This window comes from Dipodomys ordii, unplaced genomic scaffold (genome assembly GCF_000151885.1).
Source record: "Dipodomys ordii isolate 6190 unplaced genomic scaffold, Dord_2.0 Scaffold60, whole genome shotgun sequence".
NCBI classification, from domain to species: Eukaryota; Metazoa; Chordata; class Mammalia; order Rodentia; family Heteromyidae; genus Dipodomys; species Dipodomys ordii.
In genome coordinates this window covers 2,552,679-2,578,208 of record NW_012267276.1, presented here as the reverse complement: position 1 = coordinate 2,578,208, position 25,530 = coordinate 2,552,679, and the positions used below count along the sequence as shown (strand labels likewise).

The 25,530-nt window shown below is 35.4% G+C and overlaps 1 protein-coding gene across 6 annotated transcripts in view; it reads left to right on the top strand.

Moving 5' to 3' along the window:
• Satb1 (SATB homeobox 1) overlaps window positions 1-25,530 on the top strand; it is a 102,386-nt gene that overhangs the window by 31,782 nt on the left and 45,074 nt on the right. For all 6 annotated transcript variants that reach the window (XM_013022147.1, XM_013022152.1, XM_013022150.1 and 3 more), the window contains exons 6-7: window positions 16,979-17,090; window positions 19,633-20,087. In XM_013022147.1, the coding sequence (XP_012877601.1) occupies window positions 16,979-17,090; window positions 19,633-20,087 (567 nt within the window). The remainder of the gene's footprint in view (window positions 1-16,978; window positions 17,091-19,632; window positions 20,088-25,530) is intronic.

Sequence of the window (25,530 nt, the reverse complement as noted above, 5' to 3'; positions counted from 1 at the left end):
ATGAAAACAGGGTGACTTAACTCCTGGGATTTAGGGTTTTGCAGGCTATCCGGAATTCCAGATAGCCTGTTACTTGATTATTAGCATTTGAAAATCTCAAACCAGAACTAAACTTTTTTTTTTTGACTGAGAGTTAAAACATAATTTAAATACTCAGTGTAGGAATCTATCTTCCTGTTAGTAAATATCTCATTGATTTGGGAAATAAGTTCAGACAGAGATTTAAGGCATTTACTATGGAGCGGAGAAAAGGATAATGGTACAAATATTTATTAAAGAGAGTTGCTTCTTAGATGGCATCACTATTCAGTCAATAAGCTCTTCCTCACTGTAGCTGATAAATATAATGGTGAAGTACTTACTGTTATTGTGTCAAATGCATTGACTACAAACAATGTGAACATGAAATAGAATGACCAAATGAAATTCACTACTTGGTTGATTGTTGTAACATTAGTGAATTTCTGCAGAGAGTAAATTTCTGTAGAGAAGAATATGTAATGAGTGTAGCAAGAGACCCACCATACAAAGTGGTGATTTCAACATAAGTTACCATTACAATAGGTTTTTTGGGGAAAATGTATATTTAATCAGTGGTAGCAAACATTGAAAGTAAGATACTGTTTTGAAAATAGTTAACTTCTCTAAAGGAGGAAGTTCTTTTTTTATTTTTCTTTTTCTACAATGAATCCATGAATCTGGGACTCAGAATATTTCCATTGTAACTTAGTCTCCATTTGTTTTTCCATTACCTTTTTTCTTTCTGAAGTTTTAATAGAGATGAGATAGATAGTCCCTCCAAGGCCTGTGCCAAAAGCATATGCTGAGTTTGACAAACTGTTCTTTTTCCTGTGTTTGAGATTTTTGTGCTATGGATGATATAGTGAAGAATGCCTGGCAAATGGGGATTGTTTCACTCTTTTACAAATAGTACTAATACCAAGAGATGCTGTGTTACAGCTTTCCTTCTTCCGCTGAATTTTTTGATTCACACATATGAGAACTTTTAGCTTATAATTCAGTATATATTTTACTGTATATTAAGAATGTTTTTGCTTAATACGATAAAATACTTTAGCACCAAGAATGTCTGTAGGGTTTCTAAATATTACATATAGCAGAAAGCATCCCTGGAGTAGAAGCTGGACTGAATGGGTGTAGGAATTACCAGGAATTTGCCTGTATCCAGCACTCCTAGAAGGATTGTCTAATACTTGCTAAGCAAGTCTAGTTGGACTTGGATTCTTAGAAGTAGAAGGGATTAGCCTTCCTAGGTTCCTCCTCTGAAAAATAAAGGATAAATTAATCCCTAGAGATTAAAATCAAGATCCTGGTTAACAAATGACATAAACGTCTGATCATTTTCTAATCTATAGCCATGCTTAATGGTTAATCTTAAAGCAGGTTGATTTTATAATTTTACTTGTATTGGTGCAATAATGTTTTCTCTGTAATATTTGCAAGATTTTCTACAGCTGCAGAAATTCTATAAGTAGGCATGTAGTTTGATTTGCAACTCATACCTTTATTTCTGTTATTTCCTTCCTACCGTATATCTGTCCAAATAGATGATTGTGTGTTTTTTAAGTTCTCTGTGTCACGTGTTTTGTTTATTTTTGCAAAATGTTCTAAGATGTAAAAAAAACCAAATGCTTAGCTCATTATAGATCTGAGGTCGGGTGTTTTGTTGTTGCTTTTGCTTTTTTCAGTGGATGTGGTTAGATAAGTCGGCTGTTAATTTCTGAACTGCAGCTAAGTAGGAGAAAATAGTCTGATTTGGGGATAAGAAAGCCTGTCGTGAAACATTTGAGGGTTATGGATTAGGAGATAATTGGGAGTTCTTAAACATTTTGGTTTATAATAAAACATTAAATTTTTGCGCTGGATTTCCCCTTAGAGTTTTAGAAATTGAGTTTAAACATCGGATACATTGTGATACAAGGACAGATAATTTAGTTCAGGGGACCATAAGTAAAAGGTCAACTGTCATTTCTGCCAGCCAGATGTTTCCTTTAAAAAATGTTGAGGTCAAGTATTCCTGAGAGATTTTAATTTGTTAGGTGCATTTTTACTTTCCCACCATTACCACATACATACGTGTGTACATGTGCATACTTGCCATCCCTCCAACTCTGATATTTTCAAGAGATTGGGTCATTTTCTGTTTTGTACCTTACCTAGAAAAAGGCCAGGTTCCACCTAGCGTGAGTGGGAATTGTTGTTTGTATTTTCAGTTAGTAAAAGGGAAATGAAATAAATTTAAACTTAAACATCCCATTTAGAAGTCACATTGAGAAAGTGGTTTTTGAATTTTTCCTTTTCCTAACTATAGCCAGGGATCTGATATGTTAGTTATTATTATTATTATTATTAGTTGCTAACAAAATCGATAATAAAAGAAACTGCCCTGTCCTCCTAAAGTTTAGCATTTAGCTAGATTAATTGCCTGAAGCCTGATAGTCACTTACAAAAACATTTAATTATAAACTGAAGTGTTCCGTTGATCTTCGGTCTGTATTACAGCATTGAAACTAATGGCTTAGAAATCTGTTATGTTATTGAAGTCTTGATTTGTAAACTATTTTCCTCATAAAGTTATACTGAAATGTCATGTCTTACAAATTTTTAATAAATATTAATAACCACATTATTTCAAGAGAATATCTAGTGTCAGTACTTACATGCTTTATATGCTTATATGCAATATTTACCTATATTTCCCATAAGACCCTACCCTATAAAATTTTTTCAGAAAACCATATTCAAAATATGTGTAGATCAACCATTAATACTGCAAAAAAGTGTTTAATACATTTCAACATTGACAGTGTACTTTTGTCAGGCATCTATTTCCTATATGGTGACACAGATTACATACTGAGTGCCTGAAATAGCAGTACTTAGTTAACTTTCATTCAGTGCTTTGGTTGTATGGGGTACCTCTGTCACACTGAGATTTGGGTAGGGACCTGAGACCCAGTGCCTGAATGAGTGAGTAGGTTGCTAGACATGTAAAGCAAGTAGCCTTCCCACCCAGAGCTTGGGAACCTCACCAGGTGTCCTTCTTGGTCACATAGACACATAAAGAACATTATAAAAAGAAACAAAACATAACACTCTTTCTCAGATTAATTTGATGCATTTCATAATACATTTTGATTTGTCTGAAATACTGATAAGTACTTGTAGGTTTCTAATTGTATTTATTCTCACTATGGGAGATTTTTTTTTTTGACATGTGTTTTGCTTTTGTGTCTTTGATTGTCTTGTTTGTATACTGACTTGTTTCAGAAGTACTCCTAATTGAGGATATGGGGGTGGGTGGGTAATTTAGACCATGGGGACTGACTGCTGACTAATACAGCATTCTGGAAGGTCCAGATGGTCTGAAAGTACAGTCCTACATGGCACTTCTCTTCCCTGTCCTCTCATATCCTCAAGGTCAATAAGTGTAGTTGAGCTAACCCTTTCTTTTGAAGCCCAAGGTAATTAATGTTAAGCTGTGTGTGTGTGTGTGTGTGTGTGTGTGTGCGTGCGTGCGCGCGCTTGCATGTGTGTGCATGTGCGACTGACCTGGAGCTTGACCTCTTGGGGTTGGCCTGTCCCTTAGCTCTTTTGTTCAAGGCTGAAGCTCTATCACTTTAGTCACAGCTCCACTTCTGGTTATTTGGTGGTTAATTAAAGATAAGACTCTCACGGCCTTCCCTGCCTGGGCTGGCTTGGAACTGTGATCCTCAGGTCTCAGTCTCCTGAGTACCTAGGATTACAGGCGTGAGCCATCGGGGCCTGGCATTAATGTTAAGAATTTTTATTGGAAATAGAGGGCAGTTAAGTTTCTCAGGTCTATTTGAAAGTCCAGACCTTTGTTATTACTCACCAGATCTCGGGCAGAGCTACAGCTGGTGGTTCCATTTAGAATGAAAATTTTCTGTTTGAGATGTGCTTGGAGGGTTCCCAGAATAAAATTATAAATCTTGTGGTTGAACATCTTATATTTTGAGGGAAAGTGCCATAAAGTATCTTTCCTTTTCTTAAAATGATAAAACTTATCAAATCTTAACCTGCTAGCCTTGGGAATCTTAGTGAAAATTTGCTTTGTCACATAGTAAAATGCTATATAACTAATTAAGTATCACCTGATAATTAATTGCCTAACAGCAGTTTTATTAATAGTGGGATCTATAAAGGAAATGGTAAACCAGTCTTAGGTAGGTGCTTGTGTGAATTGCAAAACTACAAAATATGTTTTTTGTTTTTTTTTGAGTCAGTCATGACATCATTCCAGATCTTCCTTCAACTCACTGAGATATCTGCTCTGTGTTAAATTATAGTATATGTGATCTAGGAAAAAAATGTATCCTCTAACTTGCCAGTTTTCCTTTTTGAATTGAATATCTCTGACTCATTTTTAGTTGATTTAGATGTATAAGGATTTTACAGTAGCTTAATATTAGCTCTCTTAACCTTTCAGATATATTAATAAAAAAGCCAAATTTAATAAAGCATCTATCTTACAATGAATTCATCTGAAATATTTTGTAGCCACTGCCTTTTCATAGTAGTAAAATATGAAAGACTTTAAGTCAGGTTAATTTGGAAGTGCTTAGAAATGTATAAGTACTTCAGTTTCTCTTAATAGACTTTTACCTATGCCTTGTTTTAGATCTGAACAGCTTTCCTTTGACCTAAAAAATCACTACTACAAAGAAAATTACCATTTTACAAGAACATTTCCTCTGCTCTTTCCCTGATGCATAGAATAACAAATACTCCCAAGGCTTAGAAGGAGATATGGTCTGAAAAAAATCCCCATTCAATAATACTCTCTAACATTAAAAACTTAATCAAATCATGCTTATCAGATTAATTTTCCTGTTAAATGGAACTAGTTTTAGAGTACTTTGAGCATTTTTTTTCTTAGTTACAATTAAAGTTTCTTGTTGGACTCCTGTCTATATTTGCTTTTAAAAATCTGCTTTATTTCATGCCAGATTTGAGTCTCAAACTCATAAACAAACAAAACCTCTAAGTTCAGAATAATCAAACAGATGCACACACCCAGTTTTTCCCTCTTTCATTGGAACTGCTTGATTATAACATGCTCTGAGTATAAAAAGCATAAGAGAGCCTTTAACATAACAGGAGAGAGCCTCAGCCCTGGTTGTGCAGCTCATTGCCAATTGAAGTAAGGAACGCTCTGACTGTTGGGACTTTTAAATCTAGACTTAAAAGTTATTTGTTCTGTTTAGCATTTTTAAAATGATTCTATTAGGAATTGTATGCGCTTCAGTTTTAATTTTAACTCATAATGATTGGAAAGCACCCTGGGATGCTTGCGTGAAGGGCGCTACAGAAATATAAGATTGTATTGTTTTCTAATGTGCAGTATTATTATGGGGTGCCCAAGTTTTATCATGGCCAATTCAGAAGGTTGTAGAATTCCTCATTATAGAGAAGGTAGCTGACTTCTGCTACTAGTCCTTTATTTTTTCCTTTCCTCATTCTTAATTCTAAAACTTTCTCCTGAATCCTCTTTTTCTTTGGAAGATATTGATTATCTTGTATTGCAATAACTTCCCATAGAAATGCTAATCTAATTTAGTTTACTCAGAGGGGTTAAAGATGCAAACCAGATGATACTAGAAGCTAAGAAAAGATTAAAGCTTTAATTGCTATTACCATTTGCTATCACATTCTTATCTGGATAACAAGACATGTTATGTTGTTCCCTAATTACTGGGTGCCACTGACTGTCCTGGGCTTTACACCATTTTACTATTAATCTAATGTTAGTTCCAAGGCAGTCAGAAATGTGGGGCTAAACCCAAACAAATACTAACTTTGTGAAAACCTCACAATGAAAATTTCTCCTGTATTGAAAGCCCTAGATTTTGTTCATGTATAACAACTTGATTTCATTTCATTTTAATTTTTTCATGAAATAATACATTTCTTCAACAACTTCATTCTGTGTCTTCTTTTGTGCGCACACACGCTTGGTGCTTGTTCTCTTTACCATCTCTTTTAGGTAGTAAGCCCATAGGTTATATCTTAGCAGTCATGAATGCATATATTGTCACAACCAGCTGTGTCAGCTTGGGGAGCTGAATTTCAGTGCCTTAGTTACCTTATCTGTAAAGGAGAAAGGCCATATCAGTTTCTCAGTGTGGTTATGAGAATTAAATGAATAATGTTTGTTAAACATTTTAGGATATTTTTCAGTTCTAAAGTACACAGTAAGTTTGTTTCTCTAGTTGTGGACACTTAAACAACCACAGAAGTGTGGTTGCTGCGTAAAAGATTTTGATACAAGTTTTATTTTCATTTGCCGAAAAATTAAAGAATATAGTATATATAGCTCATCCTCTCACCTTTAATGAATACTGTTAGCACCGTCTTACATTAATTCTAAAGTTACAGTTTATTCTTAATGGAAGTGAGGAGGTGCTCAGGCTTTGATTCTCTATAGTTATCATAGGAAAAATAGTCCATTTGCAAGTCAGCAAATATACCTTAGACTGGACAGTGTCCAAGGGAACAAAGATGCCTCCGAGATTCTAATCAGTTGAAACTCTATGTCTCCTTTAACTACTTTGACCACATTACTTCCACATTGCTCTGGAATCACTTTCAGACTAATGACTGTCTGTGAACATTAATTGACTGTGATGAGACTAAGTTTTATTTATCATAAATAGACATAGACCTGGCACATACTAGGAACTCAGGAATACTTGTTAAACAGATATTGTTAAACAACCTCACAGGATTTTCACCATGTTTATTTCATGAAGCAACACATGGTGTCAGACTTATTAGTAGTATTTTATAGATTCTTTTATCTGTAACATCCTATCAAACTATTTTCCTATTGTACTTAATTGTAGATTTATCTTTATCTTGCTAAGACAAATAACTTCTGCATTTTCCTTTCATAACACCTATATTGATATTCCAAGTTATCTTACAGTTTTACATATTTTGTAATGTTCTTTGGATATATTTACAAAAGTTACATGTCTATAAACAGAATACTCTTGTTAGTACAAGGGACTCAAAGACAAAAGATCTAATTAAACATCACAGTTAAGCGCAAACATTTTTCTAGCATTTCTTTGTATATTTAAGTTTTTTTTTCCTTTGCAATTGAACATCTATTTTAACCTGGCTAATAATTTCCAATTTGTGTTGATTGAGTTTTATTCAAGTTACTCTTTTTATTTTTTAATGGAGTACTTGTTTTACTTTTTATTTTATTTATTTTGCCAGTCCTGGGACTTGAACTCAAGGCCTGGGGACTGTCTTTGAGCTTCTTGTTCAAGGCTGGCTAGCACTCTACCACATGAGCCACAACACCACTTCTGGCCTTTTCTGTTTATGTGGTACTGAGGAATCGAATTCAGGGCTTCATGCATGCTAGATAAGCACTCTACCACTAAGCCACATTCCCAGCCCAGATTACACTTTATCAAAAAGAAAACAAAAAACAAAAAAACGCTTCACCCCCATTTTTCATTTTCTACTCATATTTAAGGGGAAAAAATGAAGAGAAGAAATTTCAGTATTAAAGCCAAGTGATTTCTAGTGAGAGGCACTGATATGGCCAGATGGTCAGTATCACCCAACTTCGCTCAGTGTCTATTCTAGTTGATATTCTCAAGTCCACATTTGGCAGGAGGGACTTCATTTATGGCTGTAAACATACACTGTTTTAATGTCAGTTGTATAAAGGTCCATGACCACCTGAATTTAGTGAGAGCTGCAAATGCAGATAACTGTTGAGCCATTCCAGAAAGGGCCCTGGGGGACTGGGATGTCTACCCTTCCAATCATGGAGGAATCTATTTCATGATGTGCATCCTATCTAAACATGCTGTTACCATTCCATTGTAACACCTCAACAGATGATTTCCAGAGGATGGCATTTTTTCTGAATTGTGAAGGATTTTCATAATATTGGTAGAAATGAATCCAGATTAATACAATTTCTTCCTTACATCCAAATCTAGAGGTGATACTGGTTTATATTTATCTAGTATACATAGGAAATCTTGGCATAAAAGCTAACAGTGATGAGTAAGCCACAGTCATGAGTCATATCTGAGTGGGCTCTAGGCTCTAAACTATTGAGAGTTTGTGCAGGTCTTGAAGCTATAAGCCATTAAAAAAATATATCTATATAGGGGAGAGCTTTCATAGGTTTTCTAAGATTCCCTGTGGTCCTGTACCTACTAAATGCTGGTACTACATTCTCCCCTCCCAGTACCTAGACAATGTGGTTTAAAATCTCAGTGTTCATATAAAGAAGGGGTGTAGAAAGGAAAAGTGAGGTCTCTTGTGAAGAGTTACAGAGCCCAATTCTAGTATTTTCTTTTTCTTTTGTAAAGACTATGTACAGAGGGGTTACAGTTACATAAGTAAGGAAATGAGTACAATTCTTGTCTAACTTTGAGAAAACAAATTGTTCAAAATACTTGAGTTCTCATTTTTATTCCTGTGCTTTAAAGATTTTTTTTTCAGAATACTGTAGGAGCTAAAGCTTATCACAAATTTGGTGGCTTTTCTTTTCCTTCTTAGCACAGATGTTAGAAATTTTAATCTCTGTACAGGATGAAAGATTTATCTGCACATGGGTGTCAGAAGGAATAAGCAAGTATTCCCCAAATGTGTAAGATAGTACAGAGATGCAAGATCTTAGGAAGTAAGTTTCGCTGTGAAATCAAATAAAACTTGATGGATTCAGATGTATCTAATGAAAAAAATTTTCTATAATTCTATTTGGATTAGCACAATGTTTAACTTAGTAGTTAATTGTATTTTTAACAATTGCTTTATAACTAAGATGCCAAGAGACTTTAACTTTCTAAAATACAAATCTAGCACGAGTTTTTTGCAATGTGTACCTGGGAATGAATGAATGAGTGATGAATGAATAATGTCACACTAGCACTTCTTTAGTTACTCCTGTAAGTCACAAACAGCTCATAGATGCTTTCCATTATTATAAGGCAAATTAAGACATTATTTGTTCAATTCCCTTCATATAATAGCATATGTGTTCTTGATTTTAAATATTATATAACTTCAATAATAGTAGACCCCTTAACATATATTTTGTAATTTAAACTCTTTACTAACATCTTTACTTGATTTAGGTAACCAAGTTTCTTCAAAAAAAGGAAGATCTAATTAGACACATAAAAAGGACAGAATAGAAAATTTGGTGAAAAGATTAAAAGGACAGAATAGAAAATTTGGTGAAAAGATTATTTAAACATTCCGGAAAATTATGTTAATTATATGGGAGAACCCCATGAGCTGTGTATCAACATTTTCTTTGAAAGTTATGGATTTGATTTCTAAATAATTAAAATCTTTACTCTCCGAAACAATCACATTTTCTTCTTAAGGAAATGTATTAGGAAATTGTGAGTTAAGTGTATTCATTTTGTGATTCTTTGGTATTTCTTTAGGGCTTTGTATTGTGCTTCCATTTTTAGCAGTTTGCCAAAGTTACTCTGTAAAATGCTATTTCAGACCCTGCCCATAGATCAACATGGCAATAGCTTTCTGTATGACAACTGGAGTTTAAGTAAAATTTACATGTGATTAGTCTCTTCTCAGAAAATTGAGAGTCTGAATAGACCCCAGTTGTAATCTCTCAAGAGAATAGCTTAGAAAGTAATAGAGGATCCAGAGGGAAAGATTTGAGGAATGTAAGCTCATAGCACACACAGAATATTATACTTAGAAATCTTGCTATTCGTTTTCTTAAGTTAAAGCCCATTTCCTGTCTTTCCCATCCCCAAATACCAGATGGGGGACTACCTGTTAATTTTCATGACATTTGTTCCATGTCAGAATTTCATAAGATAGACCATTTTTGAGAAATTGTTTATAATAATAGCATTTGGGATTAAAAGAAAATGCTATTTATGGAGGCTCTCTATTGAAATTATATTTATATGTGAAACTGATTCAATTGTGTTTGAATATGGAGTTGAAGTTTGACTTTTAAATTTTCCAGAGTTATTAAAAAAAAATCTGCTGTGAAAACTTAGGCTCTAGGTTTACAAGACACCAAAGGAAAAGGAGCTCAGACTGTATGAAGTTAATTATTCTCAATGGCTAAAAATATAAAATGATTTTTTTAAAAGCTGGTAGTTTGACAGATTATTCAGTAAATGCTCATTTTATTGAAAACTTATTAAAATGTGCTTAATGTTTCTGTACCATTAATACAATACATAAAAAGGTTACTGTCAAGATGAGTGGTCTGGGCCTGAAAATTAACTTGAGGGCTTTATATATCAACTCTGTGTAGACTAAGAAGTAAAAGAGCTTTTCTGCATCTTGCATGCGGGCTTTTATTTCAGAAAAACATTCATTTTAGACTTTATGCCAAAGACGGGGGCAATGTGATGTGCTTTCATTTAAAAAACATGGACAGAACAGATACGTATTCTAGACAAGGTAGAACCATGAAATTTGCCTTATAGAATTAAACCTCTGCAACATTCTTCCCCTCACTGTCTCTCTGGAGTATTCAATTCAAAACATACATTCCTTCCTACAGAAAAAGATATTCAGATTCCTTAGTTGAAATTAATTAGCATTCAGAAACCAGATAGCATGTTTTTGGGTATTCATGAGATCTCTGTTTGAAAAAAATGTTTTTAACTTGTAGAAATGTGTTGCAACACACAGATGGGAAGAAAAAGAAAAAAAAATCTCTTTAGCAAGCACTGTGTGTAAAAGGAATATTACATTTTGCACGCTCCTGATTGCTCTGTGTAAACAGTTTTTGACATCTGTCTTTATAGTTTTCGAGGAGAGGAAGACTTTGTTAAAAGAATCATTTTTATACAGCAGTCACCATTTCAGTCTTGCTTTACCTGTATTATGAAAGCAGATGGTCTGCATGTCTTTTGAATATTTATAACTATCAAAAACAATCTCTTGCTATTCACCCTTAGGCTTATGAGATGTCAGGACTGTTCTGGTTGAAAAAAAATCATCTTGGGTGTTTACAGAAAGAGGATTACATTAAGCTGAAATGACTATACATTTTCCAGTTTAATATTTGTCCATCAGCTGTTTAATCGTATTTAGATAATTGTGTAAATAAGATGTTGTAGCCCTTGCCCTCTCTGCTGAGGGAGAGCTTTCAACATGGTGAGCCACCATTTTTGGGATGCTGTTTCTCCTCCCACCTCAGGGAACAGTGAACCCCCATCCACAAGTCCTCAGCAAGTTTTGATCACAGCCCTGTTTTGGGGGTGGGGAAGAAAGGAAAGTGCACAAAAAGCCAGATCACATGAGATGCCAAGGAGCTGCTGGCTTCCGGTACAAGCTGTTTAGTTTATTAAAGTATATCATAATATGCAAATATGGTACAGTATGCCTATTACCCTTTAAAGATGGCATGTCTTTCCCTTTATTCTCGATGAACACTCAGTCCTCTGAGGGTATTTTGGAAAACTTTTGGTGTAGTGGGGGTTAACTGTTTTTTTGACTGGAAGCTGAGCAATCAGAGATAACAGATTTTGCTGTGGTTGGTTGATTTGGCAGAAAAGCATGAACAGTTTTGGTTTAAATGATTGAATAACCTGATTAGCATTGTTTTGGGGTGGGTTTTTTTGGTTGTTGTTAAAGGCACAACAAAGCAATTTTAAGGGTAACTGGATCATACCCCTGCCCCCAGTTGATTTTTTTTTTTTTTAAGAATGTCTCACCTCTCTATAAACCTACCCCTTGGCTACTGAGATACGAAGTAGAAAAATAAAACCACCTCCCTTCATCTTCCAAATGTATTATACATACCTACAGCATGATAGCCTAGCAGGGGTTTGAAAGAAGATAACATTTGGGGAAAATTATATAACCTTAACCATTGCCTTGTGTTTTTTGTTTTTCAAATCAAGAGACCTGCAGATTTTTTGAGCCAAGGTTCAGAATGTTCTAACTGTATGTAAGTCAGGCTTTAGAAAATTCCACCCTTACCTTTTCACAATTAGAAAGGTTATAAATAATGTATTTGGCTGAAAAGGAAGCTCAGCCTGTGGCAGATGGTATCATGCTAGAGGACTGGGGTTTCTGCGAAGATGGCGTTCTTTCAGATCGGAACTTCAGCAGACTCGCTGAAAGAACTGAAGCTTCTCATAGGGAGTAGACATGTGCTTTATGGATCTTAGAAAAGCTTACAACTTGGCTCCTAGGATAAGAATATTGTGTCACACTAGGGTTGTGAGACCCTCAGCCAGTTCCTGCCAACTTTCACATTGTAGTTCCCAACACTGGAAGCTGGGGTTTATTGGTTGGTGTACTGGGTACTGGGTAAACATTTGAACTTGGGACTAATGCTGCCTGAGTTTCATTGGGTGGGTTATTTTATCACCAGAAATTGGTATTTTTATACAGACTGACCCCTGAATTGGAAACTTGACATACAAGTGGTATCTTTTCCAGAGTGCTTTGCACAGCTCATAGAAATACACACACACACACACACACACAGAGAGAGAGAGAGAGAGAGAGAGAGAGAGAGAGAGCACGCTGGCAAGCAGTGGAATAACATAACCACATTGCATTACAACTTCCGAGACATCTGTGTGGATGTATTTTGAAAAACCTGGGAAGAAATCTCTTGCAAATTAATGAACAAAGGTTCTTGATAGTACGGTGATGTTTTGTTGTTGTTGTTTTGTGACAACCAGATGCAGTGAATTTTAAAGGTTGTGTGTGACAATTAAGCCTCCATTTCCTTTGACCTTTAAGGGAAAAAGGAAGGAGGAACTCCTGGTGGCCTGCAGTAATGATTTATTTCAGTGTTGGATACTAGTTGTGCTCAACTCTGTGATGACCAGGCCATATTGAGATAAGACCTATGACTCCTGATCTAGTAAAGAATAAACAATATGGCATGTGCCATGGTGGCACTATGTGCAGGATGTTTGAGAGGTTAGAAAGGGCCTTGAAGAAGTAGAGGTACTAGAGAGATATCTGAAGGATGGGTGGGCAGCTGCTAGCCAGAGACGGGAGAGGACATAAGTCTAGTGTCCAAAGCAGGAGTGGATGTGCCTTCCTCCTACCAGCTGCCAAGTTCAGACTAACTCCAGAAAATACATCAAGCTGCATATTGGTACAAATTTAAATATTTTAATATTTTTCTTTGTGGTTTCTTGACCATATTAGTTACTTAACAGTTTATTTAGTACATTTTTCCAATCTTCATAAAAATTTATTTGACCTAAAATACATTATTTTGAACATTTTATCTAGTACTCTTCTGTTATTTAAAGCATAGTTGAATGATCTATGCGATTGTATAATGAAAGCCCAATGAGGAGGAAGAGGCAGAAGGGAGTCATAGCAATTAACATCTCGTAAATTCATGCTTGATGTGTCCCAGGCTCTGTGCTAATTGCACCACATCCGTTATTTTTTTCATTGTCCGATGGTAGAAAGTATATCTCTACAGGTCACTTGTTCCTAGTAACTTGCCCCATGCTTGGCACTTAGTAGGAATTCAATAAATGTATGATGAATGGATGAAAAACAATGCCTGAATGAATGGATTTTCAAAACAACCCCACAAGGTGAATGCTACTATCATTCCCATTTAGCATGGAAAATTATCAATTAATTGGCTCCAGGTCACACACATCTTGCATTTGAGTGCAGATGTATGTCTGCTCTGTTTCCTTAGATGAACATGCAGTATGTACGTAATGCACGCCAGGCATTGGGGTATATAATAGGGAGCCCCACTCCTGCATGAACAATCTTTTGAAATCAACATCTCCTTTGGATTGGTGTTAAGAATCTCAAATGTTTCTCTTTTAAAACATGGAACCTGGTCTACTTTGTGGACATTCCATCACTTTAAAAAATACCATTAATCTTGACTCTTTTCTATTTGTTACCAAAACAACAGGTGTTTCTGATTTTCCAGATATGAAATTGTAATATTGAACATGAATTTTTGAATTCTATTTGCACCACAAGATTCTGCAGTTTCCCTTTCCTACAGCTGAAAAACACCAGCCATATCTAAGCTGACGATAGGGATCTTGTGTGTGCTGATTCTAGGGCTTGAACTCATGGCTCCACGCTCTCACACTTTTGCTCACAGTTGGCACTCTATTTAAGCCACATCTCCAGTCCACAATAGGGATCTTATCACAAGGAATAACAAAGTGGCTGTTTGAGCAATTTAATTGTACAGATTACTGTATATTGTTCCAATAAAAATATAAGTGACCTAGGTTATCTGAAGCATAGAATATTTCCCAGAAGGAAAGTGATTCCAAAAGTTGTTTTGGTATGGGTTATAATCCTTTTGATTGATACCTTGATTGGGCTAATATTTACATTATCAGAATTTTCTAAGCACATACCACTTGACAGAGTAGAAAGCATCCAGAAAAATTCACTTCAGAGTACAGCTTGCTGATTTAGGGTTACACAAGGGCAGGGAGAAGAGTTGACAATGATGCACATATGGATGTCTTTCTACATATGGATGATTAACTACACAGCACTGTTACATATGGGCTGTGCTTGATAAAAATATTTCCGCATTTCCCCCCATACTCTGTGGATTCTTCCTTTCCTCCCCCCGCCCCCATGTTCCCCCTGTTGGTATGCAGAGTTCCTTGAAAGTGAAGTTATTGGTTGGTTATCTTATCTGTCTTGCTAATAGGTGGTAAACTTGTTACAGGAAGAGGCTGGGTCTTACCTATCTTCTTATCCAGGCACATATTGGGTATAGAATCAAAGAGAAAATGTCATATCTACAAGCATTTGGGTGTTTGTTACAAATCTCAGCAGAATTGAGGTATTCCATATATTTGTAAAAAAGCAAGAAATAAACTATATGTTTAAACTTACATTGTCTGTTATATTAACATGTAAGAAATTGTCAGAGTATCTTCATAAAGAGCAATCATAAATTTTTTAAAATTAGGACAAAATGGAAGAACGTCAACTATCATCCATTATCCGTCAGTAAATCTCAGTAGTTTTATTAGTGTCTCACTTTATTGATCCATTATTACAAAAGACTAAATGAGATTGAAGCTGACGGATTGCTCACTGGATCAGGTAATCTTCTGGCTCTAGTTCTGGCAACCTTGCTAAGTGTCTTTTTGCTCTAAGGACTGTGGGGAGGCTCTTAGTGAAATTGCAAGCTATTGGATTAATGACAGAGCATCTTGAGCACATTAAGAATGTCTTTTTTAGAGAAATAATATGTGAAAATGACTATGAAGTAGAAAGTGTCAAAAAAAAAAAAAGATATCCCAGGGCCTCTCCGCAGAGAATGGCATGTCTTTTATATAAATAATGCAATTCTAGTTTACCCATCTCTCCCAAGTTCTTGAGCCATTCCCTAAATTTACTCATTGAAGAAATGTATGCATGCTACAAAATTGACACTGATAATGGATGATGGGAGGAGAGCCATAGCCCAGAGAGTTTTACATTAGCCATAACTTAAAGAAGATAATGATATAAAAATCCTTTTGTCCCCAAACTGGCTTTTCTGGTTATTCTCTGGTGCTGAAACAAAGTTGCCCTGTGAAATGTTTCCCCATAGGACAACAGTAAGTTCTCAGGTTTCTACTCATAGTGAGGATGGCTTGGTCTGTTGTTTCATTCCTACACCCAATTGGAATTAATTTCACTGCTACTAGGGGCTATCAAGTTTGAATCATTTATTTGCTAAATATGAGGTGTTTTTTTTTAGCTTTCTAGTAATACATTAAAATCATTATTTTTCTTCATTTTAATAAGTTAAATGATTAATTGTTTTCCTAGTTTGTGTTAAAAGCGAGATAAAGAGCCAATTACCAATGGCTCACACCTGTAATCCTACTTACTTGGCAGAGACTGAGAATAGGAGGATTGAGATTTGAGGCCAGCCTGGGTAGAACAGTTGGCATGACCTCTTCTCAACTGAGAGCTGGATCCAGTGAGGTACACCTGTTATCCTAGCTAAGACAGGAAGCTTAACATAAGTAGATCATAATACACTTGAGCAGGACATGAGACCCTATTGCAAACTAATAAAATAGGCCTACAGGTGTGGTTTAGTGTTAAGACCCCCTGTCTAGCAAGCATGGGACCCTCTGTTCAAACCCCAGGACTTCCACAAAATTTCTATTCAAAAAGATAAAAGTGACGACATAGACCATTTTCTTATTTTTGGGATCTTGAGAAATTTAGTAAGTACCCAAAAATATGTATATGTATATGTATGTATATTTATTTATATACATATTTAAATATTATGGTCAGTTGAAATTCAGAATTCAATCTTTATTATAGATAAAGCTATCAATAAGTTTGTAGGATGTTTTTCCCCTTAACAGAGAGGATCTCTGTGAGCTGTTTTCTTCTCAAGTATGATCATTTACCCTTGGAAAAAGGTTAATATATCTCCAATTGAAAAATCCAGATAATATACATGAAAGTGTAAGAGATGTTTCTTAAATGTGAATGTACATGTGAATCCCTGGGAATCTTGGTAAAATATAGTTGCTGATTGCCCAGGTTTGAGATTGAGCTTCAGACTGTGCATTTCTAACAGGTTTCTAAGGGGTTGCTCATATTGCTTTTCTCTGAACCCTATTTTGATAGCAAAGATGTAGCTGTAGACACTAAAAAGCAAAGTGTCATGTGTTGTCTTCATGTATCATTGGGACCAGTGAGAGCTGCCAGTTTAGGTGTAGATAGCCTTGATGGAGATTGACCCATTAGTGCCAAAGCAAACCTTTCACCTGGTCCCCATGGGCTGTTGCTTGTTATTTGAATAAGCATTTCATTATTTCTTTAAATTTTTAGGCTAAAGTGTAAAACCAAAATGTATCAGTTGATTTAAAAACAACAACAACAAGACAGTTTTCACAATTGCAATCTTTTCTGTGTTCTGTCTCTTGCGGCTCTGTAATACAAATGTTCTCCCCTCCCCATGCAGAGTATGATTTCTTCCATTGTGAACAGCACTTACTATGCAAATGTCTCAGCAGCAAAATGTCAAGAATTTGGAAGGTGGTACAAACATTTCAAGAAGACAAAAGATATGATGGGTAAGCAAAAAACATGTAGTTTGCAGTAGCTCCATACCATTCAGTGTCATTTGGGGGTTTATCAAAGTCACATCTAAAGCCAGGTCTTTTGATTGCCCAATTAGAGATCAATTTAGAATGCTTCTTTGGGGGTGGGGAATGGGGATGAGTATAATGAGATAATTAAATTCAATAAATGTTTGTGTTTAAATCAGCCAAACTGACTTGGTTGTCAGACATGCAGGAAATCGAGGCGTGAGGAGGGGAGCTGTCATTTTTTTTAACATCTCTGTGAAGACCTAACCAGGCCTTGAATAACTAATATTAGCTGTGATTTCTCTCTGAGATAAATCATGCTTTGGGGATTTTTTTTTGCTCTTGTGTGGGAGAATGAGACAGGACCCAGTTTTAGGGGAATTAAGCTGTATTAAACTCTTAACTGGAACAGTGGGGATCAATGATTTTTATATAGCTTTTGCTGGTAAGTAGGCATTTGGGTAATTACATCTTTGCTACCTGCACCAAAACTATCATTACATCATTTGTAAACTTTTAAATCCACTGAAGTATCCTGTCTTAACATGCAACTTTATAGGTCAACATTTGTTACACAGGAAATCTGACCAAATTATCTGTAATGTAAAATGACAGGTAAAGGTTGAGTATTGCCTAGGTGGATTATTGCTTTTTCTCCATTTTGAGTTTGTTAGTGTTCTAACAGTATGATTAAGGTTAATGTTTTAATTTCTATTAATATCTTCTTTCACATACTTGTACCTTCCAGATCATACATTTTAAAATAAAAGAGGAATAGGATATTTAATATGCATAGCATTATGCCCTGTTTTAAATCTATTTCTCTTTATCTTCATTACATTCATTTAATAGTAACAACAATAATCACTTTTCCTAAAGAGTTTAAGAGACAAGAGACCCAAATTTTGAACATGTTTTAGTTTTTAATATTGAAGAAAATCCATCCATCTACCCAAACAGATTCTTTGCCTTTTATAGCTTAGGGCTATAATGAAGACAATGCATCATTTTTGGAATAATTGCTTGAATTACTATTCTTTGTGAATGGCTCACTTGAGCTAGTCTCATTGGTAGAAATTGAAGGTTTCTTCCCCAATTCTTAGTTATATTTTGCATATATTAGTGACTGTAGCAATATGATAAGTTCCTCTAAATATAAAGCCTGCATATTTAATGAAAAGAGAAACGATGATCAAAATAGAGGCTATATATGGGAAGTAGAGTGTAAATTTGGAAAGCTTTACCTATTTACATTGAGCTCCACGCTCAGCCTTTCTAGTCAAGAGCAACAAATCAGTCTCTTCTTTGTGGCAGCAAAGCATATGACACAGACTAGCTGACTCTCAGCCAGTCCACATGACAGTTGTAGTCAAGGGATGAGCATCCACCCTGGAGGGTTGAACATAAATTGCCAAACCATGCTCCGTACCCGACACATTTGCTCAGTGGTTAGTGCTCTACCAACCAAACCACGCCTCCAACCCCGGTGATATTCTTATATATTCTGAATTTCCTACTCTGGGTATCTGTTTTTCTCTACTCCTTTAACTTTCCCCCATGTAATGAAAGAAAAAAAAAAAGAAATCATGTTCATCAAAGCAACAAACTCTTTAAAGTGAAAACAACACAACAACAACAAAAATCATGACAGTACCACAGTGGTACCTACACACGAAACCCTGTGTTCCTTCTTCCAAGTTTGTCTTTTAACATTTGGTGATCGCAAAAGCTACTTGAAGAAAAACATTTGATTCATGCCAACATTGGGAATGGTGATTTTACATGCTATAAATCATTCTGAGTAATATCGCTTCATTCTGAGAAATATTTGCATGTAGACTTACCATCTATGATGATTAGATTTAAATGGAATAAGCCATATATAAGATGGCCAGCAAAGTATGAAACCTAAGAGTAAGTTGTTACATTACTATTGTTATTATTGTGTTCATTTTATTATTTATGATGTTAATTTCTTTATAATTACTGCTGTTCAAAAGTTTACTATGACGTCATTTTTTCTTCTACACCTTTTGCCTAGGTTAATTATCTATCTATATTTATTTATTTATCAATCACGTGGAAATATTTGTAAATTTCTTTACTTGCCTGTTACCTTAAGCTTAATTTCATAGCTCACCCCAGTTTTTCCTCGTTGCCATTTAAGCAAATGATTTTCTTGTTGAATCCATTTTAAAATAAACATAATTGCTCATATGTCTTTCTGGTATGAGTGCGAATCAGTAACAATTTGGTCCTAAAAACCTAGTGACAAAGAATTTGGATATAGCAGATTTTATGCTGAAATCTAAATCACCCTTCAGAAAATGAGATCCAGAGTATTGTCCCATATTTTCAAATGCAGGAAACTTCAGTATGAGCTAATGAGCTCTGTCACGAAATGGCCTTAGTTTCGTTCCCTGTTCAGTGTGCCCTCTACCTATGTCTTCTTTTTAATGGGGAAACGATCAGATCCCTGTCACTTCCATTGTGGTCTGAACATGACTTTACTTTTTGTCCACTGTAGTCGAGATGGATAGTCTTTCCGAGCTATCCCAGCAAGGTGCCAACCATGTCAATTTTGGCCAGCAGCCAGTCCCAGGGAACACAGCCGAGCAGCCTCCATCCCCTGCGCAGCTCTCTCATGGTAGCCAGCCCTCTGTCCGGACCCCTCTTCCGAACCTGCATCCTGGGCTTGTGTCAACACCTATCAGTCCTCAACTGGTCAACCAGCAGCTCGTGATGGCCCAACTGCTGAACCAGCAGTATGCAGTGAACAGACTTTTAGCCCAGCAGTCCTTAAACCAACAATACTTGAACCACCCTCCCCCTGTCAGTAGGTCTATGAATAAGCCTTTGGAGCAACAGGTTTCAACAAACACAGAGGTGTCTTCGGAAATCTACCAGTGGGTACGTGATGAACTGAAACGAGCAGGAATCTCCCAGGCAGTATTTGCACGTGTGGCTTTTAACAGAACTCAGGTCAGTTTTGTTTTTCTATTTTCCTGTTTGTTCTCTCTCCCCTTTTTATTTCTCTTTCTTTAAACCCATCTATGCTAATGTTTGTTCTTTTACTCTGTACAAATATATAACAATATGTTTCTTGTTAAGTGGTCATATTGCTTGTTCCTGGTGGGGCCTAGGGAAAGCTTGGTTCACATTGATCCGATCACAGGCTTTAAAAGAATAGAGGAAATCCACAAGTATTTCTGGCTGGCATTACCTATTCTCTTACACTAGACTTAGAAATTATTAGTAATAGAAGGTTAAGACAGGGTCTCAGGGAGGATTCTGGGCTTCTGGCCTAGTATTTCTATTAAAACTCGTATCAGGCCAGGCGCTGGTGGCTCATGCCTGTAATCCTAGCTACTTAGGAGGCTGAGATCTGAGAATCTCAGTTCAAAGCAAGCCTGGGCAGGAACATCCATGAGACTCTTATCTCCAATTAACCACCAGAAAACCAGAAGTGGTGCTGTGGCTGAAGATGTAGAGCTTACTTTGAGCTGAAGAACTCAGGGATAGAGCCTAGGCCCAGAGTTGCAGCCCCAGAACAGACAAAAACAAAACAACAACCAAAAAAACTCTCATATCAAACTTAACTATATACATATTTTTTTGTTGAAGTTCTTCTACAACATTTTATTTTGACACCTTGAATCTCAATAACAATTTCTGGCATTTGATTTTGTATAGCCATTTTGAAGAAGAGATAACATGGTATATTAACATAATAAGCTTTGTCTTCTCTTTCATGCTATTAATATTCTTTCAGATCTCATTCTTTAGACCATAAAGTCATAAGGGTTTAAAAGCCAAAAACCTCTGTCACAATGTAGAGGGGTAGGGAGCTGTAACAATGTTTATGGGTGTGATAGTATTTCACCTTATGGAAGTACCTACGAAACAAGTCATAAGGTAGGTTAAAGTGGCTTGTAGACCTTAGTTTGCAAACACATTTTTAGACTTTCATTGAGATCTGCACCTTTATCTCCTGGGCAAATTTCTCTGAAGTTTCTATCACAATGGTGACCCATCTAGAGGTAACCCATGATACAGAGATACTAAGAACAAATTGATCCTATCAATTTTTAGTGTTTCTCATCTATCTTTATCTTATGACTTGATCAATTATCCATATTGACCTTGTGAGTAAAATAAGATTTTTTTTTGGTTTGGAAACTACTATGATATATGTGGTATTTATTTTTAGCTAAGGTATACTTCAAAAATCAGAAGAACACATTTAACTTTATGAGACCTAATTCTTTTCAACATTTTTTTTTGTTTTACCATGGCTCTTTCTTCTATTTATTTATTTGGTTTCTTCTTTTTTTGGCCTGACTCATATTTTCCTCTCATTTAAGTTATTTTTGTTTATTACATGATTATAAGAATAAAATCCTGGTACAAATATAATCTAGTATTAATTCATTGTTGGCAGAGTTTCCATACCTAGGAGAATCCCAGCTGTGACTTATTTTTGGTTGCCTTAACTAGACTGGGAGTTAGGAGACCTGACAAAGCCTTTAATTCAGTGTTTGTTTTCAGTTTCTTCATCTAAGGTTTTTATACATACATGATTTGTCTGTTTCTAAAAGGCAGCCACACGAAGTTCTGTCTTGTATTAAAATTGTATAGTTTTTAATAAGTTCAATGCTCTTAAAGCTTAAATATTGTGTTCATTTTTTACTAGTAAATTTAACATGACACTTTAATTCACTTGGAGGATAACTAATAAAAAATTGAATGAATGAATCAAAGGTCAACCTTCTGAACATTCCTATTTCTGGTACCATTTTTAATTTTATACATATAATAAATACTAGAAATTCTTAGTACTGGGCAAAAAAAGAGGACTTTACATAGAAATCCAGTTATGTGTTGGTTTCAGTTAAAAGCCCACCGACAAAGAAACATTGACATAGAGACAGGTTATAGACATAGAGATTTAGTGACTGAAAAATGGAGCAAAGAGTTATAATTTATAGCAGTCAGGGGAGTACACAGCATACAGTGAAGAATGTGGAGAAAGAGTAGATTCACCATGAATCAGTTTTTCTCTCCCAGATTATGGCATTACAGGTACAGCTGCAAAGGGTGTACTATTTGTTGGGTTTTTTTTTTCAGTCTTCAATCTTTACATTGAAAAGATTGCATGAATATCTATAGGATTAATTACCTGAAGATAGGTAGAATTTTCTCTGAAGACAAAATTAAAAGAGAAACAGTGATTTTATTTTTCTGAGGGTAAAAAGAGAATGAAAACTTGATATAGCTTCATACAAATACAACTTTTTAACTAGCCAGTTTTGGGGATAAAATGTGGTCAAGAATTATTTGCTGATAAAGGGGTTTGGTTTCAAATCTTTATGTTGATAATTGGCACTCCTCAGTAGAACTAGATGTCAGGCCATATGTGAAGCTGTTTATGTATGGAGGGTGTTCACTGATTGAGAACTACCTTTTGTACATGCAAGCATGTATGTGTTTTCAGTGGTCATACTTAAAAGTCACACCCATGCGCCTACACACAGCTGCATTTATTTTAATGATTATACATTCATATGAATGCATGTAGTGTGTTTATTTCAAAGTGTATGCATTTCAATAAAAGCAGGTGCAGAGTGAGAGTAGGGTGTGAGCGTGGAGTACGAAAATACACATGCTAATGCATATGTATAGACAGGGAGCTCTGCAGAGCCAAATCGCACATCACACGTTGGGATGCACTTATTACAACGTGCAATTCAACTCAAGGTTTACAAAAATGACTGTTGAATGTGGATGTGAAATGCAAAGTTACATGATATGGATGGAGAAAGGCAATGTGCCCTCTCAACAGTGAGTTTTGAAACATTAATATAATGATGGCATAGTTACAAATTGAGAATTCTTTTAGTCATTGACAGCTCTGAGTAAGTTTTAAGATCCTGGATTTCATGTTTCATCTCTCTATAGAGAATTTTCTCATTATCTTAGTAGGGTTCCCCAAGTTAAACATAATGCTCTTAAGACTTTTTACCTACGACTTAAAAAAAAGTCTACCGTCCGTGAAAATTTATGATGAAATTTACGTAATTACTTGTTTTAAGGAATTTTTCCTCTTCCAAATTGATGGCATATGTTATTGCTTTAATTGCTATTGAAGACCCAGCTTTTAGAATATGTCATTCATTCTGTTATGTCTACTTGATACCCTTTTAATGGAAACCTATGGCTGAAAGTCATTTCCAAGGCCTTTAGATTTATACTTTCCAATTCACCTCTCTCTAATACTGCTATTTAAAGGTTGTGATACAAGAAAATATAATCTTTAATGCCCCTTTAAAAAAAATTACAACCCAGAGTTTAAATGCTAAACCCACTGTGTTTTTTCTCCTTTTCCCTCTACTTCTTCCTGCCCCCATCTTGGGCACACTTTATTTTCCAGTAAAATGAAGAATGAAGATGGATTATTCAAAACTGATAACAGTAATGGACCATCATGTAATGTTTTATTGAATTTGAGTTCTGTAAATTATGTGGTGGAGAGAAATTTGCCTTCTTAAGTATAACAGAAATTGCTACTGTGTTCCTATAATTCTTCACAGTGTAATTTAAGGAAAGTCTACTATCCATGACACTATTGAATAAAAGGTAAAAAGGTGCTATTATCCCAACATGACAGCTCTCGATTAGCTTACCAAAGGACAGAGATAAAGGTCTACTTATAACTTACTTGGCAAGTGTCCAAAGACTAGGTGGAATTTGAAAATAGTCGTTTACTTGTACAATATGACTAAAAATTCACTAAACAGCAGAGGCAGATAGCCTTGACAAACATTTTAAAGAAGGATATACCCTTTTGAGGAGTGAGATTTCATCAAATTGTATTTTCTTTCTGAGGGCTTTCAAGTTCCATGAAGCTGATAAAATCTATCTGAATCAGTGATTACTTTCAAAGAGGAGACAAATGGGAGGCCAGACAGGCCTTTGTTCAGATTGGCAGTCTCCTTCACTTATCTTCTGTTTTAAAAAATTCATAATTAGCTTTTGGAGGTACTGATAATATTTATTGAAGGTTTTTCCCCCCTTTTACAATTACTAATGAATTTTACTTGTAATAACTTGTAAACTATTGTTGGAATGTAAAAAATATGGTTTGGAATTCATCAGTAAATTCATTAATTGAAAAAAATAGGATCTCACTTAACTACTGTGTAATGACAATGCAGAGTAATTTTATGTTTCCATATATACAGCACACATCTAATTATTTGTAAGTTGTAAAGTTCCAATGAAAGGCAGCTTCTCATTTCCAGTAAAATTAAAATTCATGACGTGCTGGTAACCTCCTATATAACATACAAGTTCTCAGGTTCTTTTTTAGAAAGGAGAATGACTAGTGATTTTGTTTAATTTAGTTCTGCAAATTTATTGAGTGTATGAGAGTAAAGCTAGGTTTTCATCCCACTATCTCACCATATTCTAAATAAAATATATGGTGGCTTAAACATAGTATTTCTACTATGAAGACTCATTTTTGGTAAAAGAGCTTTGTGACTGTCCATCATGAGTAATTCATACTAATGAACTTGATGTAACCTAGCAAGTCTGTATCTTTTCAACTGTGGAAAAATAAGAAAAGGTAGTGTGGGGGAGGTGAGAGAGGACAACATACATCTTGGATCCATAAGTGCATCTGCTCAGATAACTGTGATATGAATAGGACCAGCACATGCAATTCTGTGTCTGGGTTGATAATAGTCATTTTTGCATCTAGACTTGTTCTTGTGACTTTCCTCCCCCGCTCCCCCCCCTCAATTAACACTAATTGAAAACATTTTCTAACAATATTTTCAAACATTTCCACCAGGGGGCACTCCCCTCATTGAAAGCTCTAGGCCAAAAGAAAGGTTCTAAAGCATAGGAGATTGTCTACACTGGCTGCTTTAGTTCTCAGAATGTTCCAGGGTTTGAAACATTGCTTCAGACCATCAACATATTCCAGGCAGAAGAACTGCACCTGTTCCAGTAGGAGAATTACTTTAAGTGGAAATGAAATGCCTTGCCTCTGCAACACTTGTATGCTTAAATGGGAAGGCATGCCAATGTGCAAATATGGGCAGAAGGTAGAGCTCTTCCTTAATTTTCCCAAGTGATGTGCTATCTTCTATCTAAGCCATACCAGGATGACTTAGTCTTACATGAACAAGACATTTAATATCTTTCTGCATGTGCTTGATTTTTCTTCCTATATTTCTTTGTTGCTTCAGGAAACAGATTTGGTAGAAATAAATGATAATATTACTTGCCATTTACTATTTTAAAATGTCTAATTTCAATTTCCAAAACATAAGAACACTGAATACTTACAGGATACCTTTTTCCCTAGTCTGTTTTTTAAAAAATTACTGAACTATTAGTGCAAATAATAATGTGTCAC